The sequence below is a fragment of the Lates calcarifer genome, linkage group LG4 (genome assembly GCF_001640805.2).
Source record: "Lates calcarifer isolate ASB-BC8 linkage group LG4, TLL_Latcal_v3, whole genome shotgun sequence".
Lineage (NCBI taxonomy): Eukaryota > Metazoa > Chordata > Actinopteri > Centropomidae > Lates > Lates calcarifer.
In genome coordinates this window covers 5658288-5684947 of record NC_066836.1, presented here as the reverse complement: position 1 = coordinate 5684947, position 26660 = coordinate 5658288, and the positions used below count along the sequence as shown (strand labels likewise).

Here is a 26660-nt window from a genome sequence, read left to right as displayed (position 1 = left end):
AAACTTCAACATTTAAAGAAAACAACAGGTTATTTTCCTAAATAACGTCAGACTTGTTACTTTTCATTAGCAGAGAAACACGGTGAGCGACAGCTAATTTATCACCTCCTTTACCTGCTGAAAGGAAATACTGTATATACTCATTATTTTTTGTTGTGTGTCTGAAGAAGCAATTTATAAACCTCCACGTGTTGTCAAGACGTTGTGAACATGTTAAATTTCCTGAATCCTCCTGTCTGTTTCTGTTTATGCTCCCAACATGTCCCTACTCACTGAGCGCTGCAGCTAAAGGTCATTCACTGATGTTGGATCCTCGTGTTGTATCAGCTTGAAGGCAGACGCATGAATGAATGGAGATGCTAAACTCCTCTGCCTTGGTTACCTTCATTGCCTTTTGAGCGCTTCGCCAGCAGATGGAGCTATCAGATCAGCTGTGACCACCTCCTATCCTCATGCACACAAAACACCAAAAGCACACAGCACTCAGACATCCTCCATTTAGCAAATGCACTGTCTTTATTGAATGTTAAATACCAGACTCAAACAAGCACTTGTACGATGAGCTTGGAAACATACAAATGCGATATTTCTTTAATACTCTTTTAATACTCTGCTGTTTTTATTTAATGCACAAAAGGCAGTTAAGCTTTATTGTAATTCTTGCATGCTTGTTACATTGTAAAGCATGTCGCTGTGCATGAACACACGCTGACATTTTCACTTTCTGGCATGGCGGGGAACCCTCTCTATCGGCTCCTTCAGGGGACGGGGTGGTGGGGGCGGGAACGGCAGAGAGATTTCATATTCAACCAGAGAAACATGCTCTCAGTCACAGCAGGGATTGCTATTTTCTCAGTACGTTTATCTGCCTCGATCCGGCAGTTGGCAGCATATATTGAGGTCGATGTAAAAGAGAGAGAGAGACAATGCAAGAAGGGTGAAGCAGAATGTGACAACCAGGCGCTTCGTCAGTGTCAAAAGCAGAGAGAGGCTTCACTGATTTGCTTGCTGGGGGAGTGTTTCTAAAACATCAGGTGGGACATGCATACCACTGGAGTTCGATGAGCGTATGGTCTGGTGCAGGCGTGAGGTCGCGTGGGTGAGTCCTCTCGGAGTGATATGGCGGGGAGAAAGAGAAGGTCCCAGACAGCAGAGTTAAATAAGGAGGTGTGGATGAGGAGAACAGTAGAAATCAGAAGGTGGAACAGGACTCCATCGCCTGGCAGATCTGGGCGAACACTTCCTCCGGCGACCTCTCGGCGTCGATCTGCAGACAGAGACAAACTGGCTGAGATGAGGCCTTTCAGGAGCCATCAGCGTCTTCGCGTTTTGGTCGAGGATGGCAGTCTGCTGCAAAGCAAGCTCACAGCAGACTGATGGCCTCAATACCTGTTGTGGCATTTAAGCCCACACATATTCACGCAGACACACACACTCTTTCTCTGAAAACACCTGATGTGGCATTTAAATGTTCAAACAGCTCATTTTAAAGGGACAGTCACCTCCAACCACAAACTGTGTGATTATCTCTTGACCCTCATGTAAGTGGAAACGTCAGTGGAGTGAGCAGAGGCACCAAATGTACAGTGAGTTAGCCTCTGTGCTAGCATCTCAGCCTTTTCTACATTAACTGACATTCAAGGCAAAACAATATAAATATATCTGAGGATGCTTGAACCTTGCAGGCTTGTTTAATTTTATTTCTTTTAGCTTAAAAGAAAGAAAAACTTTGTGTCAAAAGCTTAGAAGAGCAGACAAATCTTAGGGTCATTTTTTCTTGTATGTTTAAATGCAGATGCATCTACACAGGGCAGCTGTGTGTAAACTGTATACTACATCTGTCATGTGTGCATTTAGCTGGGGACAGATGTGTTTATGTAAGTCGTCAAATTCTTTTTGGATTTGTTGTTTGCAGCATCATTTGATTACATGCATTGTATTTGTCTAACTGCTCACGAAGCCTGGTCTAAGTGTCCCGTAGCCAAACACTTCTGTTGTGTCTTAAAGTGCATCATTATGTCCTGTATTTCGCTTAATAATCTCGTCACACACATGCACTCAAGTTGAGACAAATATTCCTGTTGATGATTTCCCTGTTAACATAATTACTTTAAAAGAAGGTGTTTGAAGGGCTCATGAATGTAAATGGATTTCAGCTGAGATGAAGTGGATTTAGATGAGATAATCCTTATTTGAGGGGTGAACTGTTCCTCAGAGAGCAGTGAAGCCTCAGTGGGAATTGAACCCCTAAGCTTGGCAGAGTCTAGCTCCACAGGAAGGCACACAAACCTAAATCTTTCCGATCTTACCGTGTGCAGGAGCCTCTTGCGTTCGTAGTGGGCTGCCACCGCCTGGCTGTTGTTACAGAAACTCTCAGCCCTCCTGTGCACGGCGCCGTCTCTGTCTGTGCCAGGATGGAAACTGGAGCTGGAGCTGGATCTGCCACGGCACTGCACACGACTGGACATGGTGTCAGGTGAACAGTTCAGCAGGAGAACTGCACTGGGTTCACCCATCTGACACACAAGGCACAAAGGGAAAGTCAGTTTCAGTGCAGTAAAAGCTGTAAACCTCAGGCTACATCCTCCCTCCTACGTGATGCTGTATGTCACCATCCTATTGTCCTCGTCACTGTTTATACCCTGCATCAAAAAATGACATTTTTCCTCACTGCCAAACAAGTCATTGTCATTCTGAACACATCATTTCAGTTTGTCGTGTGTCCTCATTTTCTATTCCATTATTTCCACACTTTTTTTACTCCTATATTAAATTCATGAGTCATATTTAATTGTCATTTTTCTCACTGATGTCAGCACTGCATGCAAAACACTTGTCAGAAACAAATGAGCCAAGTGTTTCTTCTCTTTCTGACTCCTCTCTTCAATTTGCACTCATTTAAGTTTTGTGGATAAATGACTATAATAATAATTAAACTTTTTCTCCCTTTGTTCACGCCTGGTGCCTGTCCTGTCAGCTCTGACCTTGGCCTCGTACTCCTCGGCCTGTCTCAGGTCTGTGGGGAAGTTGCTGATCACCAGGCCTTTCCCCTGTCGAACGGACGACGCCACCGCATCGCAGAGCAGCTCCAGCAGTGTGTCCTGGATCAAATACAAACATACAGCACGAGCATTAATTATTATTCAAACCTAAAATTAAAACAAAAAGGAAGAGCAGGGATAGGCCCCCTTCACCCCACCCCACCCATCTTAACCCAACCAGTCGAGGCACATGGCCACCTACCCTGAGTCCGGTTTCACTCGACGTTTCTGCCTTTGCTCTACAAATAAAACTGACCTGACTTGATGAGCACAGCAGGCTAGTTAAAGAAGAAAACATACTACCCCGCTCACGTGACACTCACCTGTACATAAACCAAGCGCACCCTCCACAATGAGCCGACTGATTAAATGTAAAAGGTGTGAAGCGCCAACTGCGCATTGGCTCCACCTTCCTGCTGCTAATGTCGCTAATGTCGCTGTGAACATTGCTGTGAACTGCCAACAGTTGTATAAAGCTGATTCACGAGGACCTTATGAAGGAAATAATTGTGTTTACGTCGCTTTTTTTGTTGCTGTTGTCGTTGGAGACGCCATATTAGCTTCAACCACTTCAACCCGGAAGCTACGTTAGCTTGGAGCTACGGAAACACGTCCAGGAGGTTTCACCCTGAAATGCAGCTTCACCCCAACAAACTCTGGTAAGTGTTTGCTGTATCTTTGTTGTGTTCAGCCGGTGTTTGTGTGGATTTTTGCTCTCTAAAGTGTTCCTGGCCTCTGCTGTTTGTGCTAATTATGCTAATGCTGCTACATTTCCTGCATTCTAGTTGTTTAGCATGAGTATAATGATGCTACTGATAACTATAAGCATTGTGGGCTGTCTTGCTTTGTGGCATAATGTAATTTCTGTGTTGTTGTCGTTGTGGGGTGGTTTCATACTGCCCCAGTGTAAACTGTGGCCTCTTGGATAGAATAATGTTGTATATTATGCTTCATAGGGACATAAAGATGAGTGATTGCATGTAATTATTTCTCTGTACTGGCTTCATTAGAAACTCAAAGCTTTTGTTGCTTTCACGATAGAGATATTCACATTTCCTCCATACACTTTATATTACGCTAAAGCATTGGGGATATAATTCAACTCACAGCAACTCTGGTGGTTTATGCAACTGCTCTCCATAGGATGCTATTATTCATATCATAATTATGCTGCTGCTGCTGCACTCAGCTGCTCTTGTCTCTAATGGATGTTTATCTGCTGCTTGTCTTCACTACATAACATTTTATAAGAAGAGTGTCTTGGACTGTAGTGTGTTCAAGTTAAAAAAAAAAAAAACAACAACAACAAAAAAAAAACTTCCTGCATAGCTGACGTGTCTGACAGCTGCATAGCAGGTGGATTGCTGGATTTAAATCGCGTCAATTCACCAGACAGTACGCTCAGTTGGCAGTTTATTAGGTACACCTTAGCTAAAGGTAATGCAGCCTAAGGTTGGAGGTGTTTGTAATGATTTTTTCCACCTCATATATACCAATCAGGGTCGACTCAAGTCTAGAAACACCTCTCCACTAACTACCGCCTCCATTGATACAAGTCACACCACTGTGTTTTTGTCACTGTCCTCTCAGCTCTACGTGTGCAGACATGCAGACAGCACACATGTGGCCGGACAGGAAGCTGACGGGCTGCAGAGGACTTATAGTTGACAGAGAATATGAAACTGGACTTGCTGTGTTGCCAGGCAACAGTACAGTAACATTTTACCAAGTCCAACTTTTCCGTCTGTGAGCCACGTCTGACAGCATTTTATCTCACTTTGAGATAAAAGCTTTCCCTCTGACGTGGGTGTTATTTTTTTATTACAGTAGCTTTTGTGTTCTGCTGTAAACCTGGTGAGGTGCACTTCAGTAATCCCAGTGTGGGATTATTCATCGTGCTTTAAATCACCTCTCTCTCTCTCCATAAGTATCTCACTCACACACATAGAAATAAGCATTTGGCAGTGACTATGTTTGTGAACACATGGGACATGACCTTAATGTGCTGTAAGAAGCTTAGGCAGCTGAGCCTTGCTTGAAAAGCCACTGGTTTTCTCCACTGAGATGACAGAAAGTTAAAGTAAATCTCTGCGTGGGTGTCTTTGTAAGTCTTGCATTTAGTTCCATGCACCACTTTTTAATCTTGACGTGATGAACAGCCTGAACGTCTCTCTTTCTAGAGTTAGTGTTTTCTATTGTTGTGTCTCTTGTTTGTGCTGCTCACAAAACTTCAAGTCTGAAATGTGACATTTTCAGGAGCAGCAAAGACAAAATTGCACCTGTTTTTAAAAAGTTGGTTCAACCAAATTGCAAAAAATGTAGTTTCTCACTTACTTCTAGGTTTGTAGATATTTGTCTCTGAGATTTGTGCTGCCATCCCAATACAGTAGTTAAAGGAAATTTAGTTCGTCAGACTCAAAAGATTGAAAATATTCAGAAAAATAAAAAAATATGCCTCAGTGCTGCCGACAGCCGTGGCCTGGAGACGACACCTTTGACATTGTTACATTATTTTCATATCATCACACATGGTTCGTGTTAAAATAAGAATCAAAGCTGCTTTAAAGAATATCTTCAACCAAAAGAAAAACATATAGTCATTCAGAAATGTATTTTTACTTATCTGTTATTCTTAATATTTTAAGAATAATTTAAGAGTAAAGTGTAATGTCCAGGGAAAGGTTATTATTATTTTTATCTTGAATTTCAGCTGAATGTTACTTTAAAACCTAAAATCCTTGAGGCTGATATTCTCAAAGAGTCTTTTTATATTTCATCTCACCGCTGCTCTGTAGTGACTTTTCCACTCGATGGATTTCAGCTCTGGTTTCATCTTTTCCTTCTCTCTGAGGCGACTGCCTTAACTGACGACCGGACAGCCCAGCCGTTGCCTCAGGTTAAACTAAAGTGAGGAAGGTCATCCACTGAACCGCTGTGGTGTAATTTTGTGCTGCTGTAAAGTAAGTATGAGCTGGCTGCATTCATAGCAGATTTTAAGTTGTATTTTGTGTAATTTTGTTCACACTCTCCATGAATGGACACTGCGTTAGAAAGTTTCCAGCTCGGTTGGTGGTGAGAGGAGCAGGTTTGTGACTTGAAGATTGCTCCTCTTCTGAGTAACAGCCACTGTTAAAGTGGCCTGGCAGACGCATTAAATCATCTCTGACTTTTATTTAACTGAGCTGCAGAGTAAGGAACTGAAATATTGACAGATCTGTGACAGTTTTCACATTTTCATAGTAGAAAATAGAGAGTAGAAATCCAGCAGGCGCCTCTGGTGAAGAAGTAATATATCACGCATCCTGTTGTGTCATTTCCTTTTGTGGCTCAAGAATGAAGTTTCTCTTAGGCTTGTTGCAGAAATGTGTTGATGTCAGCAGGTTGTTTGTTGCTCTTTAATGGCTCATGAGAGGTGGCAGTGTCTTGTATTTTACTTTTTTTTTTTTTTTTACATTTTGTGCTATTGGCCAATAAACGTGTTATGCACTTCTAAGCACTGCGGTTAATCTCCAGTATTTGTTGGCATTAGCCCAAATGGTGTAGAACTGCAGAGTCGATCTACAGAAAACTTGATAATTGAATGATCAAAGTAGTTCCTGCTTCCTGGATAATGTGAGGATTTGAAGTTTTGTCCTACAAAACGGAAAATCTTTTGGGTTTTGCACTACAGTCTCAGATATTTGAAACTGCTTGAGCTGTGGGAAATTATAAATCAGTCAAGGTTGCAACTAACAGTTATTTTAATTGTTGATTCATCTGCCGGTTGTTTTCTGGATTAATCGATTAGTCGTTTTGTCTACAGCATGTCAGAAAATAGTTTCCTGCAGACCTAGGTGATGTATTCAAATGCCTTGCTGTATTTGACCCACAACCTGAAAGATAGTGTTTACACAAAACATAAAGGGAGCAGAATCTTGAAGGTGCCCTAAGGAGTTTCCCCGTAGACGATCAAAAATCATGTTTATGTTCAGTCTTACTCACTAATATGCATTGTTTGTCTGAAATAAACCTTTTATACTTATTATACCCCGCTAATCTCAGTATATCACCAAGCTAAGTTAGCGCTGATCTCAAAGTACAGCTGTACCGCTTTTGAGGAAGTTCTGAGTTTCTTGACCTTTTGGTGACAGTAGATGAGAATTCAGGTACCAGTCATTAGGATTTATCCCACTGGGACTTTGAGTGTCTGCAGTGTCTTTAATTGAAATCCAACCATTAGCTGTTGAGATAATTGACTCTCAGAGTGACTTATGTGAAAATTTATGAGTATGATAATGAATAAATTCACTCACCCTCACTGTGTGCAGCTGGGTGCACACAGTCTCTGCATTAATATATGATTTTGTTGGATTACTTATGAATTTTTTATTGACTTTTCAGTGAAGTAGTGAATTTTTAACAAAGCACTGTTGAGGAAAACATATCAGACTTAAATTATTATTTAAAGCAGAGTATCTTTTCTTAAAATGTCTGAATGGTTGCTCTCTTAGTCTTCTGTGGAAAATCTACTTCACTCACATAAACTATAATATTATAGAGAAGTGTCAAACTTATTTAAAGAGGACTGCTGTCATTTTGACAGTGGTGGCAGTTTTCACAGTGTTGTGAGCTTGTTAACACAGCTACAGTGAATTTTAACGAGCTTTGCTGTTTGCTGCTTTTCTCCTATAAACTGAAAACAACTTGTTTTCGCCGTCTGATGGAATGAAGTTGCATTTGGCTACTGGCTAAAGTCGACTGTTTACATTTCCTCCGAAAATATGTTTTCCTCTGAGAGTGTTTGGAGTTGTGGATAATTTATTGGGTTCACACACTGTGTCAGTGAATGCCAGCTCTCTCTGGTACAGTGTGTGTAAGAGTGCAATCTCTAGTGAAAGCCATTTTGATCTCTCCTGAACGTATACTATTTCAGCTCTGTCCATCCTCTTTCATTTATTTCATTAGGCCGTTGGCAGGGTAACATTTTATATAGTACATCAATATTTTCTAAGCCCGAGAGAAAAGATATTTTATCTTTCAGTGACAGCATGGAAAGACCTGTCTTTGTGCATTTTACCAACTAAACTTCATCTTCTGCTGTCTGTCTTCAATGAATAATAATTTGTATGATGTTGTTTTTAAATGATTATTTTGTTGGCTCGGTTTACTGCTCAGTGCTCATGTTTTTGCACAGCTCTCCCCGGAGATCACCTGTCAGTCAAAAAGTGTGGGTGGTGGTTCTGTGACATCTTAATTCTTTAATTTTCTGTCCAGCAATACTAGCATTTTACAGCCTCTGCTTGTACTTAACACCCTGTTCTTATATTACTTGCAAACAAACCAGTTTTTCTTTACATCTACACTTTTCCAAACACACGTTTCTTCCATTTTTGAGCAGTGGGTATGTAGAATTAAGCTCAGTAAATGTGTAAAGATCACATAATTCCCTGTTTTTGTGAAACGGAATTACAGCCCTTCAAAAACACCCCGAGAAGCACATCATGTTCTCACAGTGCTGTAGGTCTGAGTTCAGCCAGATCTCTGTTTTGTCTTCTCTTGCAATATGCCACTGCTTGCAAAATGATATCAGAAAATAGTGGAGGAGATTGCTGTAGCTGTGGATATTTATTGCAGCTGGATACAGTTTGGCTGGGGTAGCTTTACTGCCAATTTATTGCCAGTTCCACCTCAACAAAAATATCCTGTGGGCCAACCAGCCTGGTTTCCCAAAGTAATTTCATGTGTTATCACTGTACTTTTTTTTTTTCTTTTCGTGTGTCATTTCTTGCCTGACTAACCCCTAAAACCCCCCAGCCCTAACCCCTAACCAAAATGACATTAAAGACACACAAAAAGCTTAAAATGCATAAACATGACACGAAATATCCTTGCAGCCGCCTGATATTCATGCACAATCCCATGAGATCTCCTGACCAAAAATAGACTGCAATTCTAAAAGACACCTGAAACTGAAGATTATTAAATATATAAGATTTTTAGAAATTAAAACATTTAACATTTGTAAAATGTCGTCCCATTGTAGAAAGCGAAATCTTGATGGTAGCTGGTCACCATCAAAGTCGCCTTTAGACTGAGTGATAACAACATTGTTTAAGTTTACTGTGTCAAACTGCAGCTGTGAGAATTTGGTCCTGAATTTGACAATTCTGTCGCAGACTGATGACAGTGAAAAGGTGTAATAAACAAGTTCTGGGTTGACTTCAGCTCTTTATACACAGTGACTGTAGCACATAAACATTGGCAGTGGTGCACTGACCTCAGGCAGCTGCTCTCCTCTCTCCAGGACGTCCCGCAGGTGGCGCCCTCTGTCGCTGTGAGACTGCAGCTCGCTGCAGAGCAGATCACCCAGAGTGATGCGACGCAGGCCAAACCTGTCCTCCATCCGCTCACACTGGAGAGCCTTCCCTGAGCCTGGACCTCCTGAGCGTGCGCACGCGCACACACACACACACACACACACACAGACACAAACAGGGATCAGTCTGTCCTCGCAGACAAAAGCAATCACGGGAACAAAGCATGACGTGAGGCGAGGATGAGGAGGAGGAAATTGATAGGTGAAAGAAGAGCACGACGGAGGGAAACAATAGGAAATAGATGGTGTGTGTGTGTGTGTGTGAGTGAGAAAGTGAGAGAGAGCAAGCTCTGTCTACATGTGGGTTTTCATGAGGAAAAAAGTGTGTGGGAGAGGAGCCAGAGTTAAAGAGGGAAAATAGAAGAGAAGAAACAGATAGCAGGTGGGTAGGTGACCTGTGTGTGTATATATACACTTATATGCGTGTGTGTGTGTGTGTGTGTGTGTACGTGTGTGTACGTGCACATCACAGGTCTGATTCATTGCCAAGGGCTGAGAGCCAGGTTATCACAGATGATTATCTGAATCTACCTGCCCTGCCCTCTCTGTAGTCTCCACAGCCTTCCCACATGAAACCTGGCTGCAGGGTTTTGCTTCCGTTCAGCCACAAGTGCATGAGGTGAGGTCCAGCACTGATGCTGAGCGATTAAGTCTGGCCCACAGTCGGCACAGCAGCTCACCTCAGAGGTGTTGGATGGGGTTGAGGTCAGGCCTTTGTGCAGACCGGTCAAGTTCTTCAACAACAGACTGGGAAACTGTTTCTTTATGAACCTGGCTTCATCACAAAGAGTGAAGCACCATTATGCATAAAATACTGTCTAGTATTGAAGTATTATGTTGTAGCATTAAGAATAAATGAATAACTAAATTAATTAATTCAGTTTTTGAAATTTGTGTCCAGCATATAATTATTTCTACTGGCACAGGCTTAGAATAAATCACAAATGAAGGGAACCAATTCAAACAGCTTTCAAATGAAAGTCATCAGACTGTCATTGTTTGTCTTTGTCATAAGTCGCTGACAAGAACACAACAAAATTAAACAAACAATCTGATTTTCAATCATCTCAACAATAGAATTTATCAGGGTTTTATTCCCATAACTGGAACTAAGAGGCAAAACAGAGAGAAAAACAACTCCAGACTAAAAGAGCACAAAAATGTGTGGACAGGGTTGATGGCATGGCATTTGCCGTATTATTCTGTAAAAATAAATGAAATAGAACCTTAAATATTAGATGATTAAACAATTAGTTGATCAAGTAAATACAAATTAAATATTTTATCAAACAAAGTGTACATCCGCAAGGTCAAAAATGTTGAAAAATGTATCTCACGATGTTAAGGAAAAAGACAAAAAAAGATCTTAGATCAGCCTCTTTCACTGGATCTACACCAAAATTTAAAGGCTTCTTCCCCCGACCCATACCTCATCCCTCCACCATGTTTGGTGCGCATTGGTTCAGGGCCTTTCGCATAATCCTGCTGACAAACAAACATCGTACCCAGATGAAAACATAACCTCTGTCATTTTCTTTTAAAGCAAAAATGACAAACCTTTCCGTAATTGGTAGACTAATTGATAATAAAATAACAATTAGTTGCAGCCTTAAAATGTACACTAACTTAACTCTAAAACAATGTCTTAATCCTCAAACAGCCCCTAGGACACGATGTCCACTCTTTGTAGGTCCAAAACTCAAAACAAAAAGCAAGCAGATGCAAGAACACAAACAAAGCAAGAAGTTTAACACACACTTTTACCATTTAGTGATTATGTTTTAGCAGAAGAACAGAAGACATTCCAGTGTATCTGTTCGACTGCTGCGCTGTGAGGTCTGCAGGTGTCTTATCGCGGGTTAACCACGTTATTTGGCCATGAAGCCGTGTGCAGCCTTGGCGGGAAGTGGTGATTTATCATTACCAGCCTTGAGCCCAGTAATAAAGCTCAGGATGTGCTTCATATTCATCAGTATTCTGCTCGAGCGCCTGAGTGTCGCTGCCCTCCGCCTGCCTTCAAAAACAAACGTCCTCATCACCATTTCCTCAGAGAACACACAGGCTAGATATGAGCCGGGGCCCGGTTCGCTCAGGAACCACCGTGAAGTCAGAAAAGGTCCATGAGAAATTGAGGAGTGGTGGTGGGGGTTATGGATTCATTCATTGTACATTCAGCACTGACTGAATTTATTTCAGCAGCCTCAAAATCCACCACACAGTCCCCCCCCACTGAAAGTATCCCTCTGGTGCTTAACACCTCTGCCAGGAAGTAAAATAATGACCCACCAGGGCTGAAGCAGAAACCCTGAGAAGCTTGTTAGTAACTCCTCTAGTTAGTCGGCTGGAACTCAAACCTGCTGCAGAAACCAGCTCTGTGGGTGAAGATATTTTTCTGAGACCATCTGAAATTTAGATTACCTGGCTTTGAGAGTCATACATTTAGAAAGGGTGAAGTATGTCTGCAGGGATTCTGTGCTGTTATTTATTCCACTAAAACTCTCCTGGTTTGTGCTCTTACTTTCTGTTTTGTTTTTTCTCCATTAGGTTTTACAGATGGAAAAAATATAATACAATTAATACATACTGTATTACTGTCAAGCCAATGAAAAATAGGTAGGAAAATGAAACTAATTTAGGCACAGGTAGTACTTAATCTAAGGAAAATCTGAAAAGGACAAAGAAAACCAAACAAAGAAACACACGGTATAGTACAAGAGAATTGGAATATATTCATTCTCTTATGTTTCTTTCTTTATATATGTCACAAAATGAGACTAGACTTAATAAAACTTTCTCTTACTTTCTGTTTTAGTTTTTTTTCTCAGTGGGTTGTGTGAAAATTTCCATAAACATTTCCATAATTTAATATTATTTGGCAGGAGTTTTTGGGGTGCACTGTTGCATGAGAAAAGAAAAGAAAATACACAGGAATGCATGTTTTCATCCACTGCTATTATCTGAATATTAGAGTTCGCCAAGGTAAACAGCTGGTGTCATTGAGGATGACGCACGTCACGCACTTAATTTCTATTTGCATTGTTTTTTGTCCCATTCTGCTTTTATTGATACCAATTTCTCCACTTCAGCCAAGTGTAAAAACCTGTTTTTGAATTTCTACTCAGGATATTTTTTAAGTGCACAAATTGAAAATGCCATAAAAAGATGATTATAACGTAACTGCTATGATCTGCCATCTGGGAATTGTAAATTTGCTGCCAAAGAGCTCTACATTTACGTACTTTTTTGGCATAAAAATCAAAAACTGAATAGAAACCTGACTACAAAGAGAGAAGTCAGAGCTGCACCCTTGCAAATCAGAAAACATTTCTGAGCGTCTGTTGATGTTTGCACTTTGCTGAGCACTGTCTAGTTTCTCTACCAACACTCAGGTAGGTTGAGAAGCCCGAACCATCCCACCATGTGTGAACAGCTCTGTCACAGCGCTGTCCTCGATTAGAGCAAAAGTGACAGATGGAATATATTAGAAAGAGATGGAGCAGCAGACAGAGATGAAGATGAAACACATGCAACAAGACAAAGAGGGCAAAGTACCATATAGTGGGGAGGGGGAGAGAGATACTCTCCAGTAATTTAATTTGTGTATGCAGCCCCACCACATGATTAAATTTTCCTGGAAATTTCAGCAGGTGATACTTTTCTGTAAAAAATAAAATCAATCTAAATGACAAATGCGATGCGGTGGAGACGAGCTTCTTGCCTCCGCTAATTGAGACATCTCAGTTATCCACATCAGTTTCCGATGTTGGTGATGATCACTGTGAGGAAATTCTCTTAGTGTACAGGAAGCAAATCAAGACCCAAAAGCAAAAGTGCAAAAATGTTCTTGTAAATGCCAGAGGAGTGAGAGGCTGTAGTGACTGAGTGCTGGATTAAATCTGCTCTGAAAAGACTTTTCTTCCTCACTGTTAATAAATGTTGTTCACTAAGGTCACAGTAAGTTAATTTTCCGTAGTGAACATAGACCAGGGCTGCCACTTTTTATTCTGAATTCGAACATTTTTGAGCTGTAATGACCAGTTTGCAGTCTCTATCAGCGCATCAGACCATTTGAGGAAGTTTGCTTTGAGATCCAACAGAGGGCGCTCTATCAGCTTGACCTATTTCATGCCCTATTGACCAATAAACTTAGCTAATGATAATGTAGTGTTGTTACGAAAATGGAAGACAATAGTGAGCAGAGCCGTCCTGAGTGCACAATCGCAAGACCAAAACATCTGAGCAGCAGCATATGGAAGTGTCTCTACACCATGGATTGCAAAGTCACGAATAAAGATAAGGCTGTCGACTTGGAAAAGGCAATTGCCTTACTCTTCAACGACAACAAATTTGCGGACTCGGCTGCCAGCTTACCATCCCACTGAGGCAGTGGAAGAAGCACAGATGAGCAGCAAGTTAATAAAGCTATGAAAGTAATGACGTGCTGAATTAATTCAAACGAATTGTGGGTCATTTTGAATTTGTTCAATCTTGATTTTCAAAAAGTGACAGACCTAATGTAGTCTGTAGTAAGATGGCCACCTGGAGCCAGTGATTTTCTGCAGACCTGAAGTCAAAAAGTCCAAAAAATTGTGTCCTATTCGAAACACTTGGCGGAAAAGGTCATGAAAAGAAAAGACATGAAGGAAAATTCATAAGAGAATCCAACTGCATTTACACTAGGCTATGTAATTATGCAACAACAGATTTTATTGATGTGGGTTGCTTTAAATGTTGCTTCCACAAGGAATTGTGGGATGGCATTATCTCCTTTCCTTTTGCCAAGGATGGTCCAGTGTATCCTTTGCTTTGTACCTTATGCTATGTTATATACCCTGGCTGGAATATGGTGGGTTTTGCTTGTTAATGGCATCTTTTAACACCACAACTGTTTTCCACCGAATGTCACCAAACTGCAAAAACTGCCATTGCATCATTTCAAATCAACCTCTCTCTCAACAACAGCAGGCTTTTCACCATTTAAATTAAAGTCTGATTACCGGGCTAAAAATGGTAATTTTCTGCAGAGAGGAGGGATATAGAAAAGAGGAAGATTGGAGCGAGAGAGAAACAGTGGGATGAGAACATGAAGGAGAGGGAAAAAAAACTAAAAGCGCAGACACCAGTGAAACCTCATATTAGCATTTCCCTCCGGCATTACTGCCACCGTTTTCTGAAGCACCGCTACAGAACACTGCTTCAACTTTTCCCGCAGGTTTTATAGTCAGGGCATATTTTAATTGAATCACTGGTTACAGCTGTGGAGCTCCAACTGACTGTAACAAATAAACCAAACTCTGTCTAAAATTCCTGATATTTCCTTGCTGAATATTGGAGATGAACGCTTGTTTTTAAAGACTTCTAAGTCTTTTTTTATCTGATCTACAATTCAGCATTACTCTTGAACTTACTGGGCCTGGTTCTGCCAGTGTAAGTTACTGACTATCACTCAGTTAGAGGGAGATTGTACCTGGGAATGACAGAGACTCCATTCTCCTTATTACAAGTCAGTGTATCATCAAAATGATTCTGAGGCTGATATTTTAAGGTAAACTAGTTACATAATGTTGCTTTAAAAAGTTTTGAACTGACAACAAAGGTTGCTCATGGCCTGATATAGAGAAAATATTTAGGGATTTTGATTTTGCGTCACAGCAAGATGGTTCTGTATTTGAATGCTGGTTATAGAGGCAGGTACATCTCCATGTTCACACAAATAACTTCAGACCTTCAGTTAATGGGTTCATAAACATTATGACTGGGAGGATGCTTGGATTAATGCAGCTGTAAATGTGTGTGCTCCAACATTTCTGACACCATTTTACAATTTTCATAAATCATTATGTCCAGTTTTCCTATGTCATTTAGTGGAAGTGATGTGTCCAAAAAACTGATGCAAATTAGTTCATTAACACGGAGGATGCTCTTCTTAAATGAACACAAACGGACTTCTTTTGATCCCTATACCCTTGTGAAGACTGTGGACACAAAGTGAATTGCCAGGCTGCTTTTAAGTCAGGGACACAAAGCTTTAGTAGTCAATATTTTTAAATAAAGAATAGATAAAATGTCTGCACAATCTAAAGCGCCTTCCTGACTCAGGATTTTGTCAGTTGAATTGGATGTTCAATATGAAGATTTGACTTTTCCTTAGCTAAAATAACTTGTGAAAGAAACAACAATAACTTTAGGGTCCACCGGGAACCGAACACAAGTCTCCCTTCTGAAAGCCCTGGTTTTGGCTGACCCAGCGATCCACCCAAACCTCTTCCTAGCATTGACTTTTTTGCTATATATCCATTCCATCCATCCATTGATTCTCTTCCGCTTATCTGGGATTGGATCACGGTGCTATCAGGCTAAGCAGTGTATTCCATCCCAAGGCGTTCCCTGGACAGATGGGATATATAATCCCTTCAGTGAATTCTGGGTCTCCTTCCAGTTGAACGTGCCTGGAAAACCTCCAAAGGAAGGCACCCAGGAGGCATCCTAATCAGACGCCTGGACCACCTCAACTGGCTCCCTTCGATGCGAAGGAGCAGCGACGCTACTCCAAGTCATAATTACTATGGCCACTAGATGTCACTTAACAACAAGACGTAATATGGTCATTTTTCACAGGAAGACAGTCTCTTTAATTAACGCAGGCACAAATGAGTTTACTTTAGGGTACCAAAAATATTATCTGTGCTTGTCGGAGAACAGACAGTTCATATATATATATATTGGTTGGAGAGACTTGTGTTCATTCCTCCCCATAGCCAAACTTTTTATAGTGCTATCAGTCTGTGGATTGTTCGGCATAGTGCTACAAGCAACCTGCAGGCAGAACAGTGGGTGGTGAAAGTTTTGAGAGAGATCTGAGTAGGATGGTGATAGTTGGAGCTAAAAGCTACAGTATGAACAAGCATGAAGATAACAGCTCAGTACAACTGTGACAGTCCAAAGTTAAAGCAGGTAGCCACAGCAGGAGAAACTGAAGCTTTGTTCAGGTCTTATCGGCTCAGAATAATCAGATGAGATGTGAAAGTCTAAAAAAGTCTTCAGGCGTAGATAAATCCAACTTTCTGTTGCAGCTCACGGATGGTGCTGTAATCACAAGTTGGTGTAAACAGAATAAAATCATGAATGTGTTAGCCTGAATGGCCAACCTCTCGTTATACGGTATGAAATCTGCTCAGGAGACAGATCTGAGTCTAGGGGACAGTTGTTATATATGCAGTTGGCATTTCCCTCCAATTATCCGCTCCTGCTGAGGGGAAAAAGCTCCTGGTCTCTCTCCACGTCTGCTTCTCAAATAATCAGACAAACTGGTGCTAATACAGATCAGTGGGGATTTGTTACGTTACTTTGCAAAGACAGGGATTTTAACACTAATACGCATAACTGGTCCATAATCCTTAGGGATGTGTAAGGGAAGACACACTAACGCACGATATACACTGATTAAATAACCTTTTGATAACTGTATCTTTAGTGTTTTTCCATGATAGAAAAGTGAGCGGTGGTTAATGGAGACTTTGTGTGTCCCAGATCTCTCATTAACCTTCATCTCTCTGTCCTGTCTTCAATTAGCAGACAGAGCTACACTGCCTCACACTGTACTGTCACAGCATACTAATTGATGGCAAAAATACACCACTGTCTGCCTCCAGAGGTGGGAGGTAATTTTACTCATCTGCTGCACCTGAGCACAATTTGAAGGCACCGGTGTTTGAATATTTCATTTTTGTTAAACTTTTACTTTCATGCTGCTGCTTTTCTAATGAAAAATTCAGTATTTTTAATTATATATCCATCAGATATTTGCAGTTATGCTAACGTTGCTGGTCAAGATTTGTACATTTAATATCTAAGACACACAAGTCTTATATCTCAACATCAACTATGATTACTTCCTACTTCCATTAACAGCTGATTTGTTTTATTACTTGTTATTCTTCTGTAAATGCTGTCTACGAAATGTCAGATAGTGAACAAATGCCAATCATGACTCCTCAGAGCCCCAGAGTGACGTCTTCAAAATCCAAAGGTATTCAATTTACCATGATATGTGACAAAGAAAGACAGCAAATGAGCACATTTAAGAAGCTAGAACTAGCAAATATTTGCCATTTTTGTGTGAAAATTGATGAAATAATATATTTACATTAATTTTCTTTTCATCAGTTAATCAGTTAAGTGACTCACTGTCTGATCAAAAGTCCAAAACCCAAAGATATTCAGTTAACAATCATGTAAAAGAAGCAGATTCTCACATTTGAGAAGCTTCTGTTTTTGCTTAAAAAATAACTCAAATAATAGGTGAATTAACAGAATTATTACTGGTTCAAATAACTGATTGACTGACTAAACTTCAGTTATTAAGTTGTTAAATCAATTGACAGCTGTGTTTCAGCTCAGTGATTTTACTTTAGCTGTTAAGAGAAGAGATTTACAGCACTTTTCTCAGAGAAGGAAAACTGACAAGGGAGTGTAATTATATGCAAATCACACGAAAAGGTACGAAGCTACAGGAAACAGTACATGAAAAAGTAACACCTGCACACCGAATTTATACAAATAGACCAGATTTTGATCCCAGCATTTGTGGTTCCAACCATCACACCTGACAAAGGTGATAGTAATTATCTCAAAACATATCATCTAGAAAATAACAGTATATATAAATACAGCTGTGAGTAGGAAGTAGAGCATGATAAATAAATAAAAAGGAGCTATTAATGCCAGCTTTACACTCAGCTAGAATGCTGTTTTTAACTCTTATTTTGATAGATTTTTAGTGAAGTTTTTAATAAGGACTTGTCGTGAAACAATCCTCCATTACTTTTATTCTCTTCATATAATGCTGATGAACAGTGTTGAAACAAGCCAAACTCTAACTCAACTCAAAGCGAAGAAACTTTTTAAATGACTTTGTTAACTTTCCCCCTCTGTCGACTGAAATCACTGAGACCCTCTAAGAACAGACATCTGTCGATTTCCCCTCCGGCGACGCAGCTTTTTCATCAGAGACTGAGTTTTTGCAGAAAAATGTCAGAGCGGTTGATGAACTGACCGCTACGATTTTGTCTCTCTGCAGCAGCATGGTGTGTGTGTGTGTGTGTGAATGAGGCTAGTTGAACTTTTAACAGCCAGCCGAGCAGTCAGCAGCTGCTCATTGTTCTCTCTGTGTGCGTGTGTTTGAGCTCCATGTACGTACCCATCATGAAGATGACCTTTGGTTTCCTCTGTTCTGTACTATAACCTGTCAAAGGAAAGAAGATCAGAGTTAAACACACAGTGTACACACACAGCATAACGCACATGAACACACACACACACACACACACACACACACACACACACTTATTGGTTTATTTATTTGTCATCAACATTACGTAAGAAGCACAGAACCGATTCAAACATATTGGAGGGATGCGGTTTGGGTCAAAGAGGAACCAAGTGAATTTTGATCCAGGTTAAAGGGGCAGATCCAGGAATTTTATTTCTATTACAAGAGCTAGACAGAGTATTGTAGTATTGTTTGGCCTTGGTGGAGACAAGCATATAAACAAACAGAAGTCATATTTAATCAAGTAAATTAAGAACGAGGTGCAGGTTAATTCACCTCTTCACCTATAAAATGGAGCAGAACCTGTCTGATACTGGATGAACGTTTTAGATTTAGTCTGACTGACTGACTGCTCACTGGCCGATCACAACCTTTGAACGACTCTCAGAAGGTGATCTAACTCCCTTCAAAGAGCCATAATTCCCGCCACTTATCCTGCATGCTAACTTGTAGCTGTAGCTTACATTGCTTTACCTGGTGTTAACGCAAAAGGTTGAAGCAATCACTGTCAATTTTTTCCCTCTAATTTACATTTAGATGACATTTCCTGCAGTAAACACTCGATCGAACAGGGAATTTCCAGAAAAAAATCACTGGAAGTTGTGTCTTTCCAGCAGTGGTGGCCGATTCTTTAGAAGAGGCAGAGACTCAGTTTGCATAAACAGGGCACCCTCTCTGAACAGCTTTCTTTATACTCAAAGTATCATTTTAGCAACTGCAATTGTCATCATTAAGTATGTAATTAAATTAGCCTTATGAAGACAGCAAGTTGACCGCAAGCATGAACAGAAACATTCTCACAATTTGAAGCAGCTATAGCAACAATTATACCACTAATATAACAATAATTACACATATTTAGTTATTCATTTGGTCCAGAGACAGCAAAGAGGCAAAGGCTCGAGCCACTTTATCAGTGCCAAGCTTCACAGTGATTTTACAGCTTTTCTAAAAGTAATAGACTTTTTTATACAGAAGTAAGGCTGGAACAATTCTTAGATTTAATAGATTAGTCGATAGACAGCAACTATTTTGATAGTTCTCCAGTTCCAGCCTCTCAGATGAGAGAATGTATTGTTTTTCTCTGCTTTATGTCACAATCAACTGGATATCTCGGTATCTTTTGACATTGGTTTAATAGACTAATGTTTAATTGATTCATCAAAAACAAAATCAGTAGATTAATTGTTATGACAATAATCATTACTTGCAGCTCTACACAGAAATTAAACAAATCATGAATAAGTGGATGCCAATGAAACTACATCATCAGTGACCACACCCCACATCAGAGTTTAACCTGGACCAGTGAGGAGAGCGAGCGGTTTTTCTCCGTAAATAAAAAGTATCTCATGTTATAAATTCACTGGGCAACATGTCGACTAAATGCGGGGTTTGTCCTCCTTTAATCAGATGGCCATACTCCTCCTCCTCTTCCTCCTCCTCCCTGTCCTCTGCTGCTGCTGTAGCCTGACGAGATAAACGTCAGGTCTAACTGATGACATTGAATCTACAGACGAGTCCTCCTCCCCTTCCATTACACAATCAATACTGTTGATGCAGAGCGATGCTGATGAAAACACACACACACACACACACACACACACACAGAAGCAGCAGGGAGAGGCTCATTCAGGCATCTGGTGAATAACAGTAACATGACATGTGGCATTTACTGAGATGAAACTCTGTGTGTGTGTGAAATGCTGAATGGAGTGTGCTTCTAGTTTATGAGAGAAGGCAGAAAGGGGGTAAATGTGTAACTGCTAATAAAGGCTTTGCTGATAAGACGTGGTGTTGTATTGTAACCTGTGTGTTAGAGAGGAGACAGACGGGGAGGGAGGGTGTGTTTGCTCGTCTTTTGACCGTTTACACAGAGAGCCAATCAAAATCTATTATTTCATCAACTCACTTTCTGCAGCTCCTTCAGCGTACCCAAGTTCTTCCTCCTCTTCAACCTGGAAAAACAATGAGAGGTTCACATGAGCATACTTAAGTAACGTTTGCCTTCATTTTCATTAGAGTGGGCTAAAAATAATGATTATTTTGATGACCAAGCAATCTTCTCAATTAGTCAATTAATTGTGTAATTTATAGATTGTCAAAAAATAGAGAAGAAAAGGCAATTTCCCAGACCGCAAAGTTACAACCTCTAAATGCTTGTGTATATTCAGCAACAAGTTGCATTTGAAAAACTGCAATCAGAAAATATTTGACATTTTTGCTTGAAAAATTACACAAAACCCTAATCAATAACAGAGAGGCTGAGCACTAATGTTGGAAGACTGCTCTTTGTGGTCATTTTGCATCTTTTTGTGATTGTTTTGTGTCTCTCTGAGATCATTCTGGACATTTTTAAGGCCATTTTGTGTGTCTTTGTGGTTGTATTGCATCTCTTATTGGTCATTTTGAATCTCTATAGTAATGGTGGGTCTATTTAAGGTCATTTTGCATGAGGTTGTGGTCATTTTGTGTCTTTTTACAGTCATTTTACATCTCTTTGTGGTCGTTTTGCATCTCTTATTGGACATTCTCTGTCTTTTTATCTCAACTCTGTGACTTTCAAACAAGAAATCTTTAGTCACTTGTTAAGGAGGCTCTGGCTGATTGCTAATCCATCCATCCATGTACAAATTAGTCTAAAATATTTTTGTGAAACCAGACCCTGGCTGTGTGCATGGGGGTATTGTCATGTTGAAACAGGACAGGGCCTGTAATTGTATCCTGTAGCATTAAGACCAAAAGCATGGTTTGTCTGCATATTTTTGTATGTAATATTGTGAAAATGAGACAAAGGAAACAGGAACTAGAGATACACAAAAAAGAGAGAGTCTTCAGTATTTGGTGAAAGAGCACAGGAAAGGCGCAGGGACCAGGCAGAGAAGATGAAAGAGTATTTTACAGAGAGGGAACAGGATTGAGTGCTGAGTAAAGCCTCAGTCTCCCTGGAGCAAACACATGGTCTGAGCCTGGAGGAGGACTGAAACTCTCTGCAGCCTCACTCACTGAATCGTGATTATAGAGTTACAAACACATGTCAGAGTCAAACTGGGGCAGAAAAATTGACTGAGTGATGATTTCCAATTAGTCAAATTTGTTTCAAGGGTCAGTCTTATTCATTGGATTCAAGCGCATGTCAATTATTTCAGATATTTGAGACTGTGTCTAAAAATAATCTCCCATGTCTCATTGGTTCAGGTTTCCATGGTTATTCTCTTCAGCTTTGGCCATCTGCAGCATTCTGGCACAAATGACCTGCTAATGACTTGAGTTGTCGCATTAAAAAATCATTAATTTTTATGATTTAACAGTCTGGTCACAGCAGAAACTGGCAAACATGTAAATCCCAAATGGCTGATATTAAAAAGTATAAAAGTACAAAATTAATTATCGCACTGGGATCACTGCTGATCTTTGTGAAGTATGTGTGTGTACAGTGGAGGATAATATTCAGAGCCATGACAGAGATAAGGTCCCTTTAGGGAGATAAAATGTTCCCTGAATTGAGATTTGATCCCTTAGATTATTTAAAGCCGCTATAATTAATATTCATCATTCATGTGTAATGTGAAAGGTTGGGGGCTGTACCCAGGTCAGTTTTGAGTATTAGTTCCTATGAAATTCTACCACACTATGGAGTGTCTCTCCTGCCGGGCTGCTGACAGTGTTGTCAGCTAGTTTTAACTCGGCATAACACCGGTATTTTCCGCTTTAGCTGCTCACATGATGGGCATGCAGCTCTCAGGAGGCAGGCAGAACTCACCTGACATGCTCTACTTCTACTACTCTCTACTTCTATCACATTTCGTTTTGTGGTTTGGTCATTTTAAGACGAAACTCGAGTTGTAAAGTTTACAGCTTGGACACAGAGCCCAGCAGAATATAAAGCACAGATGTTCTGTATTTACCTCTTGTGGCTATTGCTGCAGCAAAAGTTACATAGCATTGCTTTGATATAAAAATATTAATTAGTGCAGCTTGAACATATTCCCTGGAATTAATAATTTGTGCTCTTAACTTGCTAATGTGTCCTCAGATTTATTAATTGGCCATCTAGTTTTCATGTAGCTATAACGTGCTCCCTGAGGATATGAGTGACTAAATAAAGAGAACTAAAGTATTTCATTGAATGGATGATTTAACAATTTGACTGAGTGATTTGTAATTTGATTGATAATTTGAGCAAACAATTTATCAAATTTCCCCCCCTGGACTCTGTAGTTAAGTGCTGTCTCATTTCTATTAAAATAATGACGAGGCAGAGAGAGTTCAAAATGAAAATGTTAATGGATCTTTTAAATGACGTGGAAACTGATCAGTCATGTAAGCATCAGTTTGTGAGGGTAGAGAGGGAATGTCAAGAGTACAGAGGAGGTTTTGTTGAGTTTTTCAGTTTCATTTTTTTTTCATAGCACAAACTATTACACAGCTGCATTACCAGCACAATTTACAACATTATGAGGATTGTCAGGAGTAGAAACTATTCAAATTGTGCAACAATTTTGACTAGGTATGTATTATCTCTACTGGCTGGTCTCGGGCACACACAGCTATCAGAGAAGAGCCCAAACAATACATTATACGCTTCAACACCTCCATGTTTCATTTCACTTCCACCCAAAAAAGCAACTGAATGTGTGAAAACTGAGCATCCAACTTCACAGAAAACATCTAATGTGCACATAAATATGGTGTGAGATGACTGTCTGCTTGCTCAGCATGGATAATAATACTCGTTGCTCTTCTCCTATTCATATACCAAGTAATTTAACTGAATTGGTTTTCTATTTCATAAAGCCACAAAGTACTATATATACATCACAATATTATATCAGGTACCCTGGCAAAAACAGTATCAAGAAAAGGAGATGGAGGATACAACAAAATTGAGAACATTCCTGTGCAATATCACAAAAATGTTCATCTTATAATAACGGTATTCTTTCTAAGTTGAAGGTCCTAAAGCACAACCTCAATGTACCATTAACAGAAGGCGCAGTGGCCTTATTGTGGCATCCCTGGAAAAATGACTCCACGCACGGTTTGCTATTTATTCAGCCTTGGATTGGGTTAAGGGTTTCCGACTTGGCACAAGGATAATTTTTGGCATTTCAGTAACAGGTCAGACAGTGTGACGGACATTTCAAGAAGTCAGCCTCTATGGATAGTGACCAAGAAAAAAAACATTTCTCACAAAACTGCAAGATTAAACTTCACCAAAGAACATGAACAGATGCCTGATGAATACAGACAGCCAAAATAACCAAAATAAATGCCTGTGGATCAGATGGAGTCCAGCATGTTTAGTGTGGACCTGGCCAGGACCACCACAGTGACTGCATAGTGACTGCCGACCTTGAAACATGGAGGTGGGATTGTGCTGATGTGGAGCTGTGTGGGTGAAAAAGGTGAAGGGGAGATGACATTTTTAGGTGGCACAATGAATACTAGTGTGTATACCCAAATACTGAGTTACACCTGGCTTTTAAATCTAGTGCCATCCTCTGGTCAAAGTTTCACAGCATCAGATACTTTCATGTATGCCCAAATATCTGCAAAAGCCACGACATTCTTATTGTACTTTCTGTTTATTGCTAATGAGCAAATACTAACAAACTAAATGAACAAGGAAGTTAAAAGATATAACAAACATTCAGTAACACAATGTAGTATATGATAAATCCTTTTATATTTAGGATATACTGTATACTAATCGTCAGTAGTCTCAGTGTTGATATTGCCCTTCTTGTTCGCACACAGTGCTCAACCAGTGACACACTGACTTGTTTTTGAATTTCATGGAGAGGTGTATTGAGATATGGCTAACTGTCAAGAAAACAGCTTGAAGAAAAGAAAAATGGAAGCTCTGGATGGATGGATGGATGCTCTGATAAAGACTCCTGATGGCTGTGATTTATACATGTGGCTGTTGCACTGTTTGCAGAGCTGCACTCATATACAGTAGGAGAGCAGTAGAAGAAGCAGAATAAAGTGGAGCAGAGCTCTGTCAGTGTTAAATAAATACAGTCAGTGTGGGGGAGTACGGGGTGCCAACGAAGAGCCTTGGCATGTGGCTACACCAACTGGTCTGATGACGCAGGGACAGTGAGAGAGAGAAACACGACTGGTATGCATTGCTTACACGTGATGGAGACAAGATATGTAAACACACACACACAGAAATAAGGCTGTTTTTCTTAATTCCTGGGAAGTTGATATTGTATATTGGTGATTAGCGACAGTATGTGATACACACAGCAACACATGTACATGTCATAAACACACTCCTACGCAAACATCCCAAAGCAACACCTAAAGTCTCAGTCCATGTTAGCAGCTCTGTGATGCCGTAATGCTAATTTAACACCATGAAATTAAACTTTGGTTTTCTTAGATCCTCTTAGACTTGTGCTTGGGAGTCTCTTGCAATATGGATTATTTTTTTGAGTATATGAATAATTTATAATTCAACAGAACACTGTAGATAAAATAACCATAATCATCCTGCAAATTAACTGGGGTGGCAGCTCTGTGAGGTTGCAGTGGTTTGAGCTAAATGCTAACATTCTAACACCTCACTGTCTACTATCTTAGTTAAGTGTGTTATTTGTTCATTTAGCTTTTATGTTGTGTTCATGTCATATTGTCTAAACCGACTTTACTCTGAGTTGGAGGTATCAGGTATATCCGACAGGGACAATATCCCCCACTTAGTTATTTTACAAATTAAAATTATGACCTGATGATGCTGGTAAAAGAAAAAGTTACTACAGCACAATTTATTTATGAATGTGTGTAGCAAATTTCATGGGAATCCATCCAGAGACTGTCCTCTTGTAAAAAATGATCCCATAGGTTGTATGCAGCAGCATATGACAACCATTTAGTCAGGTGACACGGTATCAACGTGATTTTGATGTTAACACTATCGGTTCAGCTAGCTTGTTTATTATTGTAACCATGGTGATGCAAGTCTGGTAGGGACAAATGACCTGTATGGTTGTGCAGATTTGGAATCTGACAGATCAAAGAATATGACACATACATTGGAACATTCTGAAGAGAATGTTCTAATGTAAGAAGCTCTGTGACATCAGCAGAACACGGGTTGTTCAGTCAATTTTTTCACTCCCACAACGGACACATTTCACCAGAGCCACAAAGACCAGAGCCGAAGTCAAGAGCAAGTATGGGGGACAACCTACAAACAGAAGTGGTTCAGTCCGTAGCCCAGGAGGACAGGTTAACAGCGGTCCTTAAAGAAAATGCTGCTCTCAAGCATCAGCTGGTTGAAGCGCAGTCCAAGCAACAGACCTTCTCTTTGCTGAAAGCCCAGCTGAAGGAGGCACGCTGTGATCTCGTCAACAGAGTTGCCAACGTTGAAAGAGAGATGGACGTGGCACAGCAGAGACTGAAACAGTTCAGCTCTTCAAACTCTGCTGCCCATGGGAACTGTCAAATGAAGTCAGTGGCACAGGAGCAGCCGCATAGACCAGGGGCAGCAGATGGAAAACCTGGATGAGGCAGAGAAAGAGGCCAAATACCAGAGAGAGATTGAGGGTCATCTGGCCAAAATACAGCTGTGTTTTAGAGGAGGCCCTCTAAAACACAGCTGAGTCAGTAGTCCTGGAGATGAAGAAGGTGCTTCTCAAGAGAAACATCGCAGTGAAAGAGGCCCAGCTAAAAACAGCCGAGCTGGAGACAGTCCTGCTGAAACTTAAAGAGGAGGCTCAGGCGGAGGTGGAAAAAGTGAAGGCCTCGTACATCGCTCAGCTCGAGGACCTTGAAAAGACGAACATAGAGGTCGCAGCTGCTCAGAAGTCAGCAAAGGACCAGCTGGACATCCACCAGACACAGTGGCAGCAGGAGAGGGCCTCTCTTAAAGAAACTCTCCAGGCTTTCCAGGACGCTCACAAGAAGGAACAGGAGGAGT

At 40.4% G+C, this 26660-nt stretch overlaps 1 protein-coding gene and 1 long non-coding RNA gene across 2 annotated transcripts in view; one reads left to right on the top strand and one right to left on the bottom strand.

Annotated features, from left to right (window-relative positions):
- Nucleotides 1-493: 493 nt before the first annotated feature.
- The window catches only part of ak5 (adenylate kinase 5), a 69163-nt gene continuing 42996 nt past the window's right edge, over nucleotides 494-26660 (bottom strand). Inside the window, exons 9-14 of the mRNA XM_018678079.2 lie at nucleotides 20640-20685; nucleotides 18596-18640; nucleotides 9298-9461; nucleotides 2985-3101; nucleotides 2310-2516; nucleotides 494-1267 (exon numbers count right to left, since the gene is read on the bottom strand). Coding sequence (XP_018533595.1) covers nucleotides 1193-1267; nucleotides 2310-2516; nucleotides 2985-3101; nucleotides 9298-9461; nucleotides 18596-18640; nucleotides 20640-20685 — 654 coding nt within the window. The 3' untranslated portion in view covers nucleotides 494-1192. The remainder of the gene's footprint in view (nucleotides 1268-2309; nucleotides 2517-2984; nucleotides 3102-9297; nucleotides 9462-18595; nucleotides 18641-20639; nucleotides 20686-26660) is intronic.
- Nucleotides 3245-26660, top strand: part of LOC108884268 (uncharacterized) — a 61473-nt gene continuing 38057 nt past the window's right edge. The window contains exon 1 of the long non-coding RNA XR_001961018.2: nucleotides 3245-3700. This is a non-coding gene — a long non-coding RNA (uncharacterized LOC108884268). The remainder of the gene's footprint in view (nucleotides 3701-26660) is intronic.